This window comes from Epargyreus clarus, unplaced genomic scaffold, assembly GCF_041222505.1.
Source record: "Epargyreus clarus isolate Ecla_fem2 unplaced genomic scaffold, WU_Ecla_fem_2.2 ptg000007l, whole genome shotgun sequence".
NCBI classification, from domain to species: Eukaryota; Metazoa; Arthropoda; class Insecta; order Lepidoptera; family Hesperiidae; genus Epargyreus; species Epargyreus clarus.
The window spans coordinates 24,811,261-24,827,720 of record NW_027332215.1 but is presented as its reverse complement, the minus strand read 5'-3'; the positions used below and the strand labels follow the sequence as shown (position 1 = coordinate 24,827,720).

The 16,460-nt window shown below is 36.6% G+C and overlaps 1 protein-coding gene across 4 annotated transcripts in view; it reads left to right on the top strand.

Annotated features, from left to right (window-relative positions):
* The window catches only part of Not1 (CCR4-NOT transcription complex subunit 1), a 45,271-nt gene extending 31,981 nt beyond the window's left edge, over positions 1 to 13,290 (top strand). The window contains exons 8-17 of one of the 4 annotated variants that reach the window (XM_073075238.1): positions 34 to 282; positions 549 to 854; positions 1,110 to 1,487; positions 1,793 to 1,939; positions 2,352 to 2,486; positions 3,204 to 3,632; positions 4,541 to 4,725; positions 4,962 to 5,225; positions 5,532 to 5,677; positions 13,152 to 13,290. In XM_073075238.1, the coding sequence (XP_072931339.1) occupies positions 34 to 282; positions 549 to 854; positions 1,110 to 1,487; positions 1,793 to 1,939; positions 2,352 to 2,486; positions 3,204 to 3,632; positions 4,541 to 4,725; positions 4,962 to 5,225; positions 5,532 to 5,610 (2,172 nt within the window). In that variant the 3' untranslated portion in view covers positions 5,611 to 5,677; positions 13,152 to 13,290. Of the gene's footprint in view, positions 1 to 33; positions 283 to 548; positions 855 to 1,109; positions 1,488 to 1,792; positions 1,940 to 2,351; positions 2,487 to 3,203; positions 3,633 to 4,540; positions 4,726 to 4,961; positions 5,230 to 5,531; positions 5,678 to 8,382; positions 8,460 to 11,576; positions 11,694 to 13,151 lie in introns of those variants that run through there. The other 3 variants (XM_073075239.1, XM_073075240.1, XM_073075241.1) reach the window with 3 other exon arrangements.
* Positions 13,291 to 16,460: the final 3,170 nt, after the last annotated feature.

Genomic DNA, 16,460 nt, shown 5'->3' with positions numbered 1-16,460 from the left:
TAAATATAAATAGTTGTCATTGTTTCATCCTAGGCTGTTGAAGGTCTTCTGGACGGTCACATCGTCTCTCCAGCTGCGAGCACGGAACAAGTGGAGTTGATGACCAGATACAGGGACATTCACCTTCGAGTGCTGAAACTGCTGGAGGACGCTAGGGTCTACGGCCACGTGTGGACCACAAAACAGATCACCTGCTGCCTGTCCGAGTGTCGTGACGAACTTAAGTATAACATCGAAGCCATTGACTGCTTGATTAGAAATCATCTGATCAATATGCCGCAGGTAATTCTATTCATTCATTCAATTTTCCTTTTGGCGTTTGGTACATATATACTCATTGTTATGCTGATAATACTAGTTAAAGCATAGAACAAACTGTTAAAAAAGTTCTAATTATGAATATCTATTCGGATAAAGTGGTTAAACAGATTCAATAATCATAATTTTTAAACATCTGTTCGGTTGGTCTTGAAAAACAAACATAGTTTCCCTTTCAAACGTAAATTTTCGCTGGTTTCTGTTATTCTGTAAACAAAACACGTTTATAGTACGACCTCGCGCTCGCGCACCTAATGGACAACGGTAACAACTACGTGGCGGTCGCGTTCGCGATGCAACTGGTGCAGCTGTATCTCGTCGACGACAGGAACAACGTGCACGCGAGCGAAGCGGACTTCTACCACACGACGGAGACTCTCATCCGCATCATGTCGCACTCGAGGACGCCGCCGCCGGAGGGACTCGCCTCCCTCATAGAGGCTATACGCATCAATCAGGACCCGAGCACGTATCTCGGGGAACGCTCGCCACTCGGACCCACAGCTCATATTCATCAGGGGATCATGCAAGTGCGAGTAAGTTTACTTTTGTAATTTTGCTTTTCAATACTACACGTCAGATTGAAATGGATTTCACATATCAGGAATTTTATAATATGTACACACCATCTGAAGTTTTTGGTTTCTTACATGTTACGTGTTGCGGCATTTTGAAACCTAGCTTTGATCATAAACCATTATTTTTATTTTTCATTGATAACATTAAAACTTGTCAATAGCTGCCATACAAAAAAACGTTGAACAATTTGAAAACTAATATTGTACCTGCAGGCTCGCGACTACGACGACCCCCACGGACTGCAAGAGAAGACGGACAACTTACTCCGTGAATGGCGCAACATTCTCATGAGCCCTCTGACTGAGATTGAGATCGCCCAGAACTTCAATCTGTACGTACACAGAATGAACATGAACGGCATTCTCAAGTCCGACGACATGATCACTAGGTTCTTCCGCATCGCCACCCAGACGTGCATAGAGAATGTTTACCAACTCATGAACGAAGATAGGGCCAACCCACAACCGACTCCCGTCAAGAGAGAGAAGTACTACTCGATGTGCGACAACTTTATCAAGCTGGTCTCTCTGCTTATCAAAAACACCGCCGACGGCGGGAACCCTACACCCAAATTAAATCTCTTAAACAAGGTAACGGATTCATAAAATTATTACCGCCCTCACATCTATATCCGAATCAATTTTTTTAGATACCTCACACCTAGAGTATGTTATACCAGTATCACATGAAATAGGTCTAACTATTTATTGTTGAAATAAATTGACATTACTTTCGAAATATGAATTAGAAAAAGGGAAACACGTTAAAAACATATAACGATGAGTGATATTAAGTATTGCCTTTTGTGATATTTAATGTAATTTTTATAACCAATATAGTACTACAAAGCAGTGGCCTTACGGTATTGCGAGTATAACATGATTTTTGCGTTCAGATTCTTGGCATTATCGCTGGTTGCCTGCTACAAGATCACGACGACCAAAACACCAACTTCCAGCAGCTCCCATACCACAGATTGCTGCTTATTCTCTATCTCGACATGAACATGGCGGAACCTGTCTTAGAATCTATGAACTACCAGGTGATTATTACTTTTATTGATTCGTGGACTTCGTGGTGGAGATCTCCACACCAATCATTGGTGGAAACTACTTTTATTATCACCAGATTGAACCGTAAAATTTTAGTGTTGGCACAATTAAAACATCTGTAATGAAATATTTTGAAATAAATGCTTTTTATAATTGACTGTTCAGATTTGTAGTTCAGTTACAAAAAATAAAAATTCAAAATCTGTATATTATATTATATATTACAAAATCTGTATATTATATTACTGTATATTATACAAAATCTGTATATATATTATAAAATCTGTATATTGTTTGGATATATCTGTGTTTAAATCCATCTACAGGTATAGACACGTAACTGTTCTGTGATGTCTGACTTCATAGAGATTTTACATTGTAATATAATCAAAATGGCGTTAGGTTCTGACCGCTTTCTGCCATATCCTGCGCATCGTGCGACCGAACGTGGCGCCCGGCTTCTGCTACGCGTGGCTCGAGATCGTCTCACACCGCGCCTTCATCAACCGAGTGCTGGCCGTCACACCGCAACAGAAGGTCAGTGCTTTACAGATACTCAACTTTCTGGTATTTATTTATATTACTATTCGAGGGCAATGATAGCCTAATGGTTAAGAAACTCGGCCTCTCGATCCAAAGGTCCGAAGTTCAAATCCTTTTTCAAAGTTCAAAGTGTGTATTATAAATTAATTATCACTTGCTTAAACGGTGAAGGAACGCAACGTGGGGAAACCTTCACACCTGAGAGATTTATAAAAAAAAATAATCCATAATCCATCCAAGGCCATAATCCACCACGCTGGCAAAGTGCGAATTGGTAGATGTCACATATCTTTGAGAACTTTTTCAAAGACATCTTAGGTTATCTCGTAATATTTTTGTTGGCCATTAAAACAAGTGATAATTATTTTCTAATATGCACAGTTTTTGGAAAATCAGAGGTATGTGCCTAGGATTCCAACCTTAGACCTTTCGATTAAGAGGTCGTGTTGTGTATTACATTCTAATGTAGTTTGTGAATGATAGTCTACTATCATTCACAAACTATCACTATTAACATTGCGATACGATATTTTTGAATTCATATTATTTTTTAAAATAATCGAGAATGTATTGAGATATTTTAATACATGCAGACTTATAATGTTTGCAATCTCAATCTTTTTCTATGTTACAATAAAAATGTACTGAAACATGATTATTACATAAAGGAAATTGTCTGCGCTTAATGTAAAGCCACCGGTGTTATTGCAGGGTTGGGGCATGTACTCGACTTTGCTGATCGATCTCTTCAAATTCCTCGATCCGTACCTGAGGAACACTGAGCTCGCCGCGCCGGTCATGATGCTCTACAAGGGCACGCTCAAGGTGCTCCTGGTACTCCTGCACGACTTCCCGGAGTTCCTCTGCGACTACCACTACGGCTTCTGCGACGAGATCCCACCGAACTGCATTCAGATGCGCAATCTGATTTTGTCCGCATTCCCAAGGAACATGCGGCTCCCTGATCCGTTCACGCCCAACCTGAAAGTCGACTTATTGGCCGAAATCGCGGTGCCACCGCGCGCTATGATCAATTACGCGACAATTATCCCGAACTCACAGTTCAAGAAAGATTTAGACGCGTATCTGAAGGCCCGTGCTCCGGTAACCTTCCTGTCTGAACTGCGAAGCAACATGCAGGTAAATCTCTTATTCCACGATCACACGGTACGTCATCGTTGACTCTCGCACGTCAGTAGCCGTTTGTCGATACAACTTCGGCGCTTGAACGTCATTACAATATTTCACATTCGGGTGTAATTACTTGGCTTGCAAATCTTTTCAACAGCTTGAAATATTCATTGATATCATTAACATTATTATGACATCTTTTATAAACACAACATCAGTATGTACCGTAAAATTTAATTTTACACTTGTGCATACGTTTCTCGTTTGCTTTTAAGTAGGAACATATAGTTTCCAAATTCCCACGTCGTATGTTAAGATGGTTACAGTGACGTTATTGCAATAAATTCTCAATTCCATCTGTATATCTACTTTTTCACTTCATTAGTCGCCACTGAAAAAGCAAAGTAACATTTTATTGTAGATAATTTCTTTTTATTACATAACTGGCAAATTGCATTTTTTTCGGTCATAACTCTAATTATAAACACATATATTTTTTAATCTATGCCAGTCTTATGCTTTTTTAAGTTTTGGCCTTAAAAATACAAATTGCTGTTTTCATTCTCCATTCATATTTAAAATTTTGTCTATTTTGTGCTCAAAGGAATTATTAAGGTAACATGATTTTTTTGTTTTGTCTTTGCTATCATTGAAGGCCACATATAGTAGTGTATGTATAACTTTTCATACTAGTTATTATTTTTTTTACCAATTTTAAGTGATTTCCAATAAAAAATTCAAATCATACTCATTGATTTCCTTTAACATTTCATTAATTTAAACTTATTCTCTTGCTTCCTATTTAAAATATAAAACTCACATGAAAAAGTAATATATAAAAGAAAAATATCAATTGAAATTCGATGGGTGTATCTAATAAACTAAAAGTATTCTAGAATGTTTCAATTCATGTGCAGGTGTTGAACGAGCCTGGACGCAGGTACAATCACCAGCTGATGAATGCCGTGGTGCTATATGTGGGCACACAGAGCATTCAATACATCAGATCCAAGGGGCAGGTGCCGAATATGGGCACGATAGCGCACTCCGCGCACATGGATATCTTCCAAAATTTCACCGTTGACTTCGATTTCGAGGGACGGTGAGACATAATTTACTTTTCTTTTCCTTTCTTTTGTTTAAATGCAGATGCATGTTAATTAATGGAAATAGTGAATAATTAATAGAAATATGTGACACAGTGATTGAGATTGCTTAATTATAGCCAAATATATTATTAATGTTTTTTTTTTAAATACTATAATTAAAGCTAACAGAAAAGGAGTTGATTCACTCACAGTAGTGTTTTATTCGAAACCGTGCCAACTATAATTCCAGCTATCTGTTCCTGAACGCGCTGGCCAACCAGCTCCGCTACCCGAACAGCCACACCCACTTCTTCAGCTGCGTGTTACTGTACCTGTTCGTGGAGGCCAACTCCGAGGCGGTCCAGGAGCAGATTACGAGGATGCTGTTAGAGCGGCTCATTGTAAACCGACCACACCCATGGGGACTGCTGGTCACCTTCATCGAACTGATTAAGAATCCAGCTTACAAGTTCTGGAGTCACGAGTTTGTACATTGCGCGCCCGAAATCGAAAAGTAAGTTCGTTGTTGCCATCTAATTCGAGACGGCTGTGGAATGTCCTGCAAGAGATATTTAAAGAGTTTTACTTAATCTGAGTTAGGATAATACATACCAAAATGAATGAATGACTGACTGTTACCACTTCATTCCAAGAAATCTTTGAAAAATTATAATAAGTATTCCATTTTTTATTTGTTTTGGACTTATAGACACGAGTTTTTTGTTTGTAATAAGGGTTTCCTTGTTTTGGTTCTGGCAACCTACAAAAAGGCATCAAATATAGAAACTGAACTAAACATACAGTGTGATTATGTCGACAGATTGTTCGCTTCAGTGGCGCGATCTTGCATTGCCGACAAGGTGAGTGGCGAAGGGGGAGGGAGGGAGGTGGCCGAGTAGCGGCGCGCCTGCTGGGAACAGTCCCAGCACCCCCCTCCGGTCTACGTCCGCGGATATGCCGATGCAGGTGATTATACATTTTTTTATACATTTTTTTTTAGTTCAATACTAACATTTACTGTAAAGCTGTGCTCATCGAAATGCAATTAAGATGGTTGTGTTAACATGACGCGTTATCTATTTTTATAAAACGGAAATTGTTTTACCTAAATGGTTGTATTAGAGTGAATTAAAGTGAATGTTTATTAACCTATACATTGTTAATTACAACTATTTTATTGTCAATACGAAAGGTAAAAAGACTTACTGTAAAAAGGATTGACAAGAAATTTATTGAAACTTGCTCATGATAGCCTTTCGTATTTATAATGTTTGTAGATTTACTATGTTTTTATGGCTGAGCGCAACTCGTCGCTGTGCGTTAATATTTGGGAACAAAAATCGGCGTGACCGAAATTACATTTTGTGTAATATGTGTCCTTACCGTTCGTTGCACCAACTGTTGGTTAAATGAGTGAATTGGGTACTAAAAAGTTGTAAAAGTTGTCTTAAAGCCTATTGATTGTTGGTGGATACTGTGGAAATATAAATGGGTGACTGGATCGCCTATGGTTGTAACTAACTAATAATATTTCTCTTATTCATTTACAGACAAATATTTTCGTAAGGTAATATTTCTAAGCAATGCGATATTTATGTATACAAATCGTGTGGTATTTAAAAAAAAAAACAATTATTTTTAAGCCTATTTATTATTATTAAGCTCAGATAAAAGATGAATTACAATGAGTGAGTATTTGCCCGATAAGGTTCACTGACAACGACGCACGGCAACTCTGACATTGCAACTCGTAAGTTGTTGATTCACTCTGAAACCGTTCTAATAATAAAATTGTCTCTGACGATCCTATACCCATGAGAGTCCTTTTAAAATAAATTCTCGCAGGTGTGTCAAGTCAGAGAAGCAAAATGAATATTTTATGAGGGCAAGGTGAAAACTCAAGTGTACAAAACCCAGTATACTCTTGTACTGAATTTTATAAATAAATTATTACCTGGCAAATAGGAATGTCGGGATTGTCGGGTCTCGTACTAAATTTTCGAAAAATATCTGTGGCATTCCTCCGTAGGTTGTCGGTATTTCGACATGAATCGAAAAGTTATTCAATTATAATTAGCCGAGAGTCGGCCGTCATCCACGTACTTACTTCTCGGTTTGTGTAAACCACAACTCATCTACAAAGTTAAACAAGGGCTGGACATCTGGTGGTTCACCGCTAGTGGCAAAATATCTTTTCCAGTTTAATGCACTTATTTTTTTATTACAGTACCTGTCTTAGATTATAAGCCAATCGTTTTTCCAATCAGTTTTTGAACAGAATATACTATATTGTATATTTTGGTATTAATATGTTTAATTGAGAGGGAGATCTTTAAACAAACTGTGTAATACACATATATATTTAAAACCTTCTTAGTGCAAGAAATACTTCATACAACTACAAATCTACAAGTGTGCTTGGTGATTAATAACAAAAAACATAAGTGAAATTTATAGCATCTACACTGAAGAACTCTTGAAAGAAACGGTGTCATATATATATATAATGCACCACTCATTAGTGTAAAGCCATAGATAAGTATAGATATCTCACCGCCTTGTAATTGAAGGAAACCATTAAATGGCTTAAACGGCTGACAATTCTGTCAGCCATTTAATGGCTGTCATGGTGCAATTTACGCGGAACAATGCCGACATACACAGTTAAGTGGTGCAAAAACACGAAATCGAAGAAAAAGTGCGAGAAATATCGTTTCATTCGTAAATGATCTAAAAACTACATTTTTTAAATATATTTCAACCACGAAAATAGATGATAATTTCAGTTGTCAAAACTGGTTACATTTTCTTGATAGGAGTGAGTCATCTTTACTAATCTATGTATAAAGCATTCGTAATAAATTAGCAAACCATATCTGACGCCTCAGCTTCCTCATGGTACACCTTAAATCATTCATTAGTGAACTGCGCATATAAATTGTTTAGTCAGTTTGTAGGTATGCTTTGATAGTACAATTCATTTATAGTGTTTACTAATGCTCCTAAGTATTTTTACGCATCTCTAGTATATGATCCTTCCAGATTATGCAGGATCAATCTTATCAATTTTTATGTATAAAGCTCCTCCCAATGATTACTGAGTGCTTTTTATTTGCAGTTCTCTATAAAATTGGGATTGTTATCGTGGACTTGTAAATATAAAAAGCTAATTTTCTTATTGTATGTTAGTGAGATGTTAAATTTTTTAGTTAATTTGATATGATAGCTTATCAGAGAAATTACATTTTTTTTAAATTCCTTTGCACAAACTGACATTGTCGCGACCGGAAGTTACACACAGTTTTACTAATACTGTATGAATTTCCAGTCGAATATAATGAATATTTTATATTTTTAAGGAAATAATTGTTAAGTATCATATAGATAGCGAAAACATTTAAATATCCATCAATATCAATGCCATCTGCAAAGCTAGATGGGGAAATTTCACCTTGCCCCCATCTACAGCAACAAAAAATATACCAATTGTACCAACTCCGCCCCTTGTTATCACTGAATTACGTTAAGGAAGACTTAATGCCAATAATATCGCTAGAGTGATTGACGAATGCAGGCCTGTCTCAACATTTCATAGTAATTTTATCTATAACTACAAAGAGAACGATGCTCTACAACAAAAAGAACAAAAACCATCTGCATACTGTTTCTAGCCCGGACCGCACTCACCAAGATAAGCCTGCCGGAGGAAACTACAACTAAGGAATCGCAGAATCTCGACTTTGATAAGGCAAGCCCAAATATATAGGCATTATGTAGGCAGGTGTGTCGGATCGTCCGCGTCACACACAGGCGACTCACATCTGCCTACAGTTATGCCAATACTATATATGTATAGTATATATCTGTGAAAATCTTCAAACCTCGTCAGCAATTTGGACAAACAGTCGAACTGCCCTGATAAAATTTACTAAGAAGTGGTGATTCAGGCAATTATTAGCCATACATGGATTAATCCAAAAGTAGCTGAGATTGACAACGCACAATCATGATGTTCTTCAAAAGTCAATAGATTGTTCTCATAAAAATAATAAAATAAGAAACTATGGAGCTATGAAAACTGCACAAACTAGTCAAGTTGAAGCCAAGAATCGTGAAGTCTCCAATATTCTGTCCAATCCAGTTACTTTTTGATTCCTCTACAAGAAAATAGCTAGTCGTCATTGTAAGTTGAAATAAGTACTTATTTAATGAATATGTAGTCGGAATGTTTTTGAAATTTTATATTAGCAATAAAAGTAAAACAAAAGTAGAAATCTCTAATTTCCACTGCTCATTATTCTACCAACTTGTATTAACGTACAGCTAATAAAACCATTCTGAATTTAACAAAAATATATTTTTTTCAGTTAAAATTTTTCTTTAAGTTGGCTCCTTGACATCGGTGGCTTATTTTTTTTACCAAATTTAATTTGTTCGAGTTACTTTAACGCCAATGATGACTCGCTTTTTTCTTAAAAGTATATCCCATTGCACAGCTGTACTGACATTTATTATCACACCGAGGCGAAAGCTTCGCGGCAAATATCGCGAAGTGCCCACAACATCAAAGCGAAATCTTAAATCGCATGTCGTATCAAAACAATCTGCAATTTATTACAATCAAAGTAAAAAAGCAAATGTACAAATCAGGAATATTTAAAAATAAAATTAACGCATTCAAATAATGTTTAACACGTTCATGCTTCTTGTGTCATTATGCTAATCGCATAAGCATATCGCTATATTAACCAATTGTTGCGAAAGTTTCACGTCGGTGTGTGGGATGCCTCAGCTAAACATTGTCTGAATACATTTTGCCACAGACTAGATAAATTTAAATATGCTGCCGCGTGTTGGTAGCAACCGAGACCGGCAGTGACTATGCTTAGAACCTATCTAGATACCATAAAAACGAGACGTGAGCTGGAGTGACTCCAGTGAAAACCTCAACACAAACATTTTGAAGTCGTAATATAACTTATAATATGACCGCTTTTAGTTGCTGCTTTCAGAATATGGATATAAAGCTAAAGCTTTTAGATAGCATAGTACGTATTGATCTTGTTACTATATGTTTTTGCTGTTGTAAGAAACCATAAATAATATGTACTTCGATATGTTATCTTTGTATGTAGTAGTTTCGAGCAACGCAACTTGCGACCACATTGCGATTTCCCTTCACTCAGGGCCAGTTTATGTAGTAGCGGGCGTTGCGTTAACAGTGGAGCGTAGCGCGTACAGCGATATGAAGACATTTCTTCATTTGGTATATTTGATCAAAACTTCTGTATAATACTACAAGAAAATTATTGGATTCCTGTTATAGATAAAAGTGTGTTGTCAATCATGCCAATGGCGTTTACTACGCTACCTATAGCGCACGTAACGTGATAGATTAGATCCGTATACACGTTTGGTTGTAGCTTCGATATATGCGTATGACATAGTCTTCTCATAGTACCATTGGCATGCCCGTGGCTTACTTCAGTGGAAATTATAAAAAAAATATTACGTTACGTAATTACTGTTATTTTCATTAACTTAAACTATATGTACTTCAAATCTTTGCACAATTTATTTTGAAATTGATTTTCCCTTTTTTTTCGTTTTTAAACGTTTTAGTATTCGTTACGATTGAATTTCTAAATTTGTATATCTTCTCTGAAGTAAACGCTGCATGCCTGACATATAAAGAGCATGTCCAGGGTACTATGACTAAGAATATATCTTCCATACACGGTACGAAACAGATTTATATTTATGAAATGACTTACTCGATTTTGCCAGTTAATGTATTGTCTATTCTAAATGTTCTTACGTTAATGTATTGTCTATTCTAAATGTTTATGTAGACAAGCCCTAATTGAGTGAATGGAAGTTAAATCAAGCAGCCTGTTAGATCCTCCTCTATAAATATGCTGTCCCCAGAGTTGCAACGAATATTCGAATTTGCATATTGACTATGCATTGTGACTGCATATATGTCGCAAAATTTTGTTCAAATAACGGCAGATTGTAGAGTTTTCAGAAATGTATAAACATCTTGTTTTTTGGTTTGCAAAATCAATTAGGTCTTTCCAAGTCCAGCAGTTTTTTCGATAGGTAGGATTGTATAATAATCGTTGCAACTCTCCTTCCGTGTCACAGAATACGTCCGCAAACATTGCAGCTTTAAGTATTATTGTACGTGTAATTGTGTGTACGGGATGTAGGGGATGCCCGAGCTATATCGCTTACATTGTACATGTCCTATGTCAGGAAAGACCCAGAATATACATACCATTACAAAACAAATGGACAGTCTTGTGAACTTCGTAGATTCACTTAAGATATACAGTTTACTTACTTACTTAAAGTGTACAGTATGTGTATGTATGAAAATGGATTGTATAATTCTAATGCGAGAGACACAGAGATCTTCTTGCCCATAATTAAGCTTAGACGATGAAAATTTATACCGATTATGTAAAATGAGAGAGATTCCCTGAACCCCGTTTAGGAAATGTATTCATCCTTCGTCGTACAGTATAAGGCACGTGGCAAACCGCATGTCAATGTTAAAGTATTATAAGGACAATAATCGTATGCTGAGTTGTAGTCGTCGTAATTTTATGTAAATGTCTAAATGTTGTGAATGCTCAAAATTCAGTCATAACATATTGTCAACTATAATGACAATAAACAAAATTCGAAATTATTCACAATCGACGGGCAATTGGATGCTGGACGCAATTGGCAAGGTTATTCCACTGGAGTTTAACTGAATTTTGATTTTGTCAGTGTCAACACGGCACGTGATTATTTAATGTAACGCTAGTTTAACGTTGTAATTTGTGGATTATGCAATTAAATTCGTAATTTGTAGGTCTACCACCCCATTTTTGGCATGCAGATGGACACAGCCAAAACCACAGCCTATTCGTCGGGGACAGATGCCCGCCGCTCTTCCTCATATGTCCTGGAATTCCCCCCAGTCTGGTGGAAGGTGGATATATTTTTTGAAACCATTTTTACTTCAGCTCTTTTTTCACCTTTATCTCACAGTATTCATTCATTTTTTATTTATTAAACAGTTGCTCCTTAAAGAGTATTGATAACTCTCCTTAACGCTCCGAAATGCATAGACCGCTAATTTGCACCTTCGTTCACTTGTGCTGAAGCAGCACAGTGGAGTGTTCCATGCTTCTTCCGGTTAATTGTAAACCAATTTCCCGTGCATGATGGGATATATATTTATTTAATTCTGTTGCAGTTATTTTTCATTAGGTTTGTTTGAAATCATTACATTTTATCACTTCGGCGTAAAGTAATGTGACACAAGCTGCCAGGTTTTCTAAATTATTTTATAAATAATGTGGATAACGTGGCAGCAATACATTTCATTTTTCCGACAGGACGATATCAGGTTTATTGCCACTGCGCCGTGGGTCCCGGCTGAAGCTAATGTATGTGCGTTGACTCGTGGCGCAGGGTAGCCAATGAATCGCATATCCATTAAAATACTTTTCTAAATAAAACTATTACCTCTCAGCAATATTGTCCACCTTATTTTAAGTGGACTGTATCACCACGGCTATGTTAAATTACATTCTTTTATTTATTTTAAATTAATATGCGCTTACATTCTTTTATATTTTGCAATAAAATTTGTGCTCATGTGAATTCAAAAATTATCTCTTAATTATTAGTAAGTACTCTTAAGTATTTAACTAAAGTGTTGTTTATTTCAACGTTTTTTAAATATTACATTTTTGACTCCTTCAATGAAATATATTCATTTAACTAGCTTAATTAAATCGTTCTTAAACTATTTACTTACATTACATATAGTATACAGTAATCAAGTGAATTGATTGAAAGCAAGAAAGCACATTTATGAAGAATACGTAATTTTCTCTTAAGATATTTTTTGGTAAACCATAGCAATTCCCGGAAAATAATTTACAAGGCGCAATGATTTTTACCGCTTTTCCTTTGATATGTTATTGAGAAAATAAATATGAACTTAAAAATGTATTTCATCATGCTCGTTAGCATCTGTACCATTAGAATCAATAAATAATCAAATCTCTCTCGTAATTTGTTAAACGTTTCCATGTGTTTCTTTTATTTTGATAATTCTCTCACACATGTTAATTTTGATTTAAACGATCAGAGCTTTTGTGGCATTTTATACTTTTAATATGCTTTCGAAACGTTCCCTGTCACTGATGTTTCGATATTTTTGTATAAAAATATTTTCTATTATAACTTCAAAGCCATCGCGCATAAATTTTGTGAATACCAGTGACAAGGACCTTTTTCTTTCTTTTTTTACGACAAACAACAAATGTTACTTTTCATTCATTTGTAAGTTTTGTGTGCGCCATTATGCAATGGTTCTTGTAAATGCTTATATAATTAATGATAATAATTAAAGAAGCTTTTTCTCTGTTTTCAGGCGCTGGTTATCCCAGCGTTGCGCCAGCTTTCCCAGTTCAACTTCCCGCCCCCGTACCTATGCCTGAACCCCAAGCAGGGCCAGCTGTCTCCACACAACCCCCCAAAGGAGTGCTCCAGTGGAACCAACTGTTCAAAAAATGACAATACTAATATATATAAAAAAAACAATGTCGAAAACAGTGATTTACCCCAAAGTAATGAAGTGTGCAATGACGATCCGACTACCCCTAAGTGTACCGAACTTTTCGCGTTTGTAGACCTACCGGAGGATCGGAGCCGGTTACTTCTGCCATGGGCGTGTGTGCAAAAAGCATGCAAGGAGCTAGGGATGTCGCCAGCGAGTGTCCCCACCCTTTTGTACAGACCACCTGCGACAAGGATTCATCAAAGACGTCCTAATTATCCCGAGTTTAATTATCCCGAGGATCAATGCCAAAATAGTAGCCATTATATAAACAATCAACATTGTCCCCAAAATAAACGCTATTCAACACGTAAAAGTCCGAGTAAGCACCAACGACAAAAATATGTGAAACAAAAAAGTCCTATGGGTCGACATAATAAAAAAAATCAACTATCTCATTGCAGTCCAAGCAATACACAAAATCTTAGTGTTGGTCTAAATTCAAACGAACTTAACTTTCAACAACAAAATGTTGGAATTACTCAAAATCCTCAACAAGCTTATTATTACCAATTTTATAGTTATCCTGAAACTAATAACTATTCTCAAAACACTTTCACTTCTGCATACACTACAGACTACAGACTCCAAAATCCTAATAACCAAGACAATATATTCAGACTTCTAAATACAAACTATCCTTCTCCTGGAAATAGAATCACACCTGCTTCGCCAAATATCAATACCGTTGCTCTTCCGACTTTAAACACTCCTAAGAGAAATATGAATATCCTCGGTTTTGCACATACAAACACACCAGACTTAAATATACCCAACCTTCAAAGTGCAGACCCTCCTGTATCTGGAAATACATACCCATATGTATGTCAAAGTACAGACCCTTCTGTATCTGGAAATACATACCCATATGTATCTCGAAGTACAGACCCTCTCATATATGGAAATACATACCCATATGTATCTCGAAGTACAGATCCTCCTGTATCTGGAAATACTTACCCATATTTATCTCAAAGTACAGACCCTCCTGTATCTGGAATTACTTACCCATATGTATCTCGAAGTACAGACCCTTTTGTATCAGGAAATACAGACCCATATGTATCTCGAAATACAGACCCTCCTGTATCTGGAATTACTTTCCCATATTTATCTCAAAGTACAGACCCTCCTGTATCTGGAATTACTTACCCATATGTATCTCGAAGTACATACCCTCTTGTATCTAGAAATACAGACCCATATGTATCTCGAAGTACAGATCCTCCTGTACCTGGAAATACAGACCCTCCTATATCTGGAAATATAGACCCACCAATATCTCGAAGTACAGTCCCTCCTGTATCTGGAAATACAGACCTACCAATATCTCGAAGTTCGGTCCCTCCTGTATCTGGAAATACAGACCTACCAATATCTCGAAGTACACTCCCTCCCGTATCTGGAAATACAGACCCTCCTTTATCTGGAAATACAGACGTACCAATATCTCGAAGTACACTCCCTCCAGTATCTGGAAATACAGACCTTCCTTTATCTGGAAATACAGACCTACCAATATCTCGTAGTACACTCCCTCCCGTATCTGGAAATACAGACCCTCCTTTATCTGGAAATACAGACCTACCAATATCTCGAAGTACACTCCCTCCCGTATCTGAAAATACGGACCCTCCTTTATCTGGAAATACAGACCTACCAATATCTCGAAGTACAGTCCCTCCCGTATCTGGAAATACGAACCCTCCTTTATCTGGAAATACAGACCTACCAATATCTCGAAGTACAGTCCCTCCCGTATCTGGAAATACGAACCCTCCTTTATCTGGAAATACAGACCTACCAATACCTCGAAGTACGGTCCCTCCTGTATCTGGAAATACAGACCCTCCTGTACCTGGCGATATAGAGCCTGTCTTACCTAGAGATACAGATACTCCTATTCCTCGAGATACAGATACTCCCATTCCCCGAAATACAGACACTCCCATTCCTCCGGATATAGATACAGAAGCTGCTGCTAGTTATACAGACAATGCTTCAAATACATATCAATATCAAAGCACCCATTATTATCGTAGTGCAAAAAGTAATCCTAATTACCGGAAGAATAAAAGTTATTATCGAAAAAACTCTTATCGAAATCCAAACTTTTATCAAGATATATATAATTACCCAATTCCAAACCTTGATCCAATTCCTGCACCCCAAAATCCAAATACGTATAAAAATTCAAGCTATTACCAAAATAAATATTACGGTTATGGTTATTATACGTATAATAACAAAAAAAAGTGACTTGAGAGATGCCAATTTTTACGGTGCTGGCGACACGTATTCGTTAGAACTAAAATGCCACTGTCCATTATTTATTATTGTGAACTACTATAGTTCGCGCGGAATTTTTGTTCACACGTTAACTGATGATAGTGTATTATGGGACAAAATAATGAAATTCAAGCGAGATTATAAGAATGATGTCTAAATACCATAATGTTGTTCATTTATTTGAACTTTAAAATGAATTATATGTACTTACATACTTGCATACAAATACAGATAGGCTTACACGAGAAGATCCAACCTAAGGTTGGACTCCTACGCTATTTAAAGTTGATTATTACATAAGTGATACTGTTAGGGTGGATCTTCCGTTTTGAAGAAAGAATGCAGTTAAAAAAAAAAAATTATTCATCTCGCCTTATTCATCTCGTATGCGTTTTATACAGTCTGGCACAAACAACAGTACATGCTACAATTGTGTTTCTATTCTAATCAATGGACTGACATTACCTGACAGTAATATTGATACTGGCGGTCTCTGTCTTATGCTTCCATGCCTAATACGGAGCCAATGAATTCCGCGCGATTAATAGTGATAAAAATTATGTGCTTGTAATGATACGTCCTAAACCCATTATCTCATCTCATAATAGTACACGTGAGTTATGTAATAAACTAATAGACTAATGAAATCTCAGTAGCATTTAGGACCGATTTTATATAATTATGTAATAGTTTTATAGCGAAAACAGACTTGGCCCTGTTTACCTAAATAAGCAGTGTGATACGATGTATTCTACATTGCTGCATGTTTGTTTAATATTGGCAACTTAGAAAAATGTAAACCCGCGCTACACATACACCAATTTTGCCTTATGT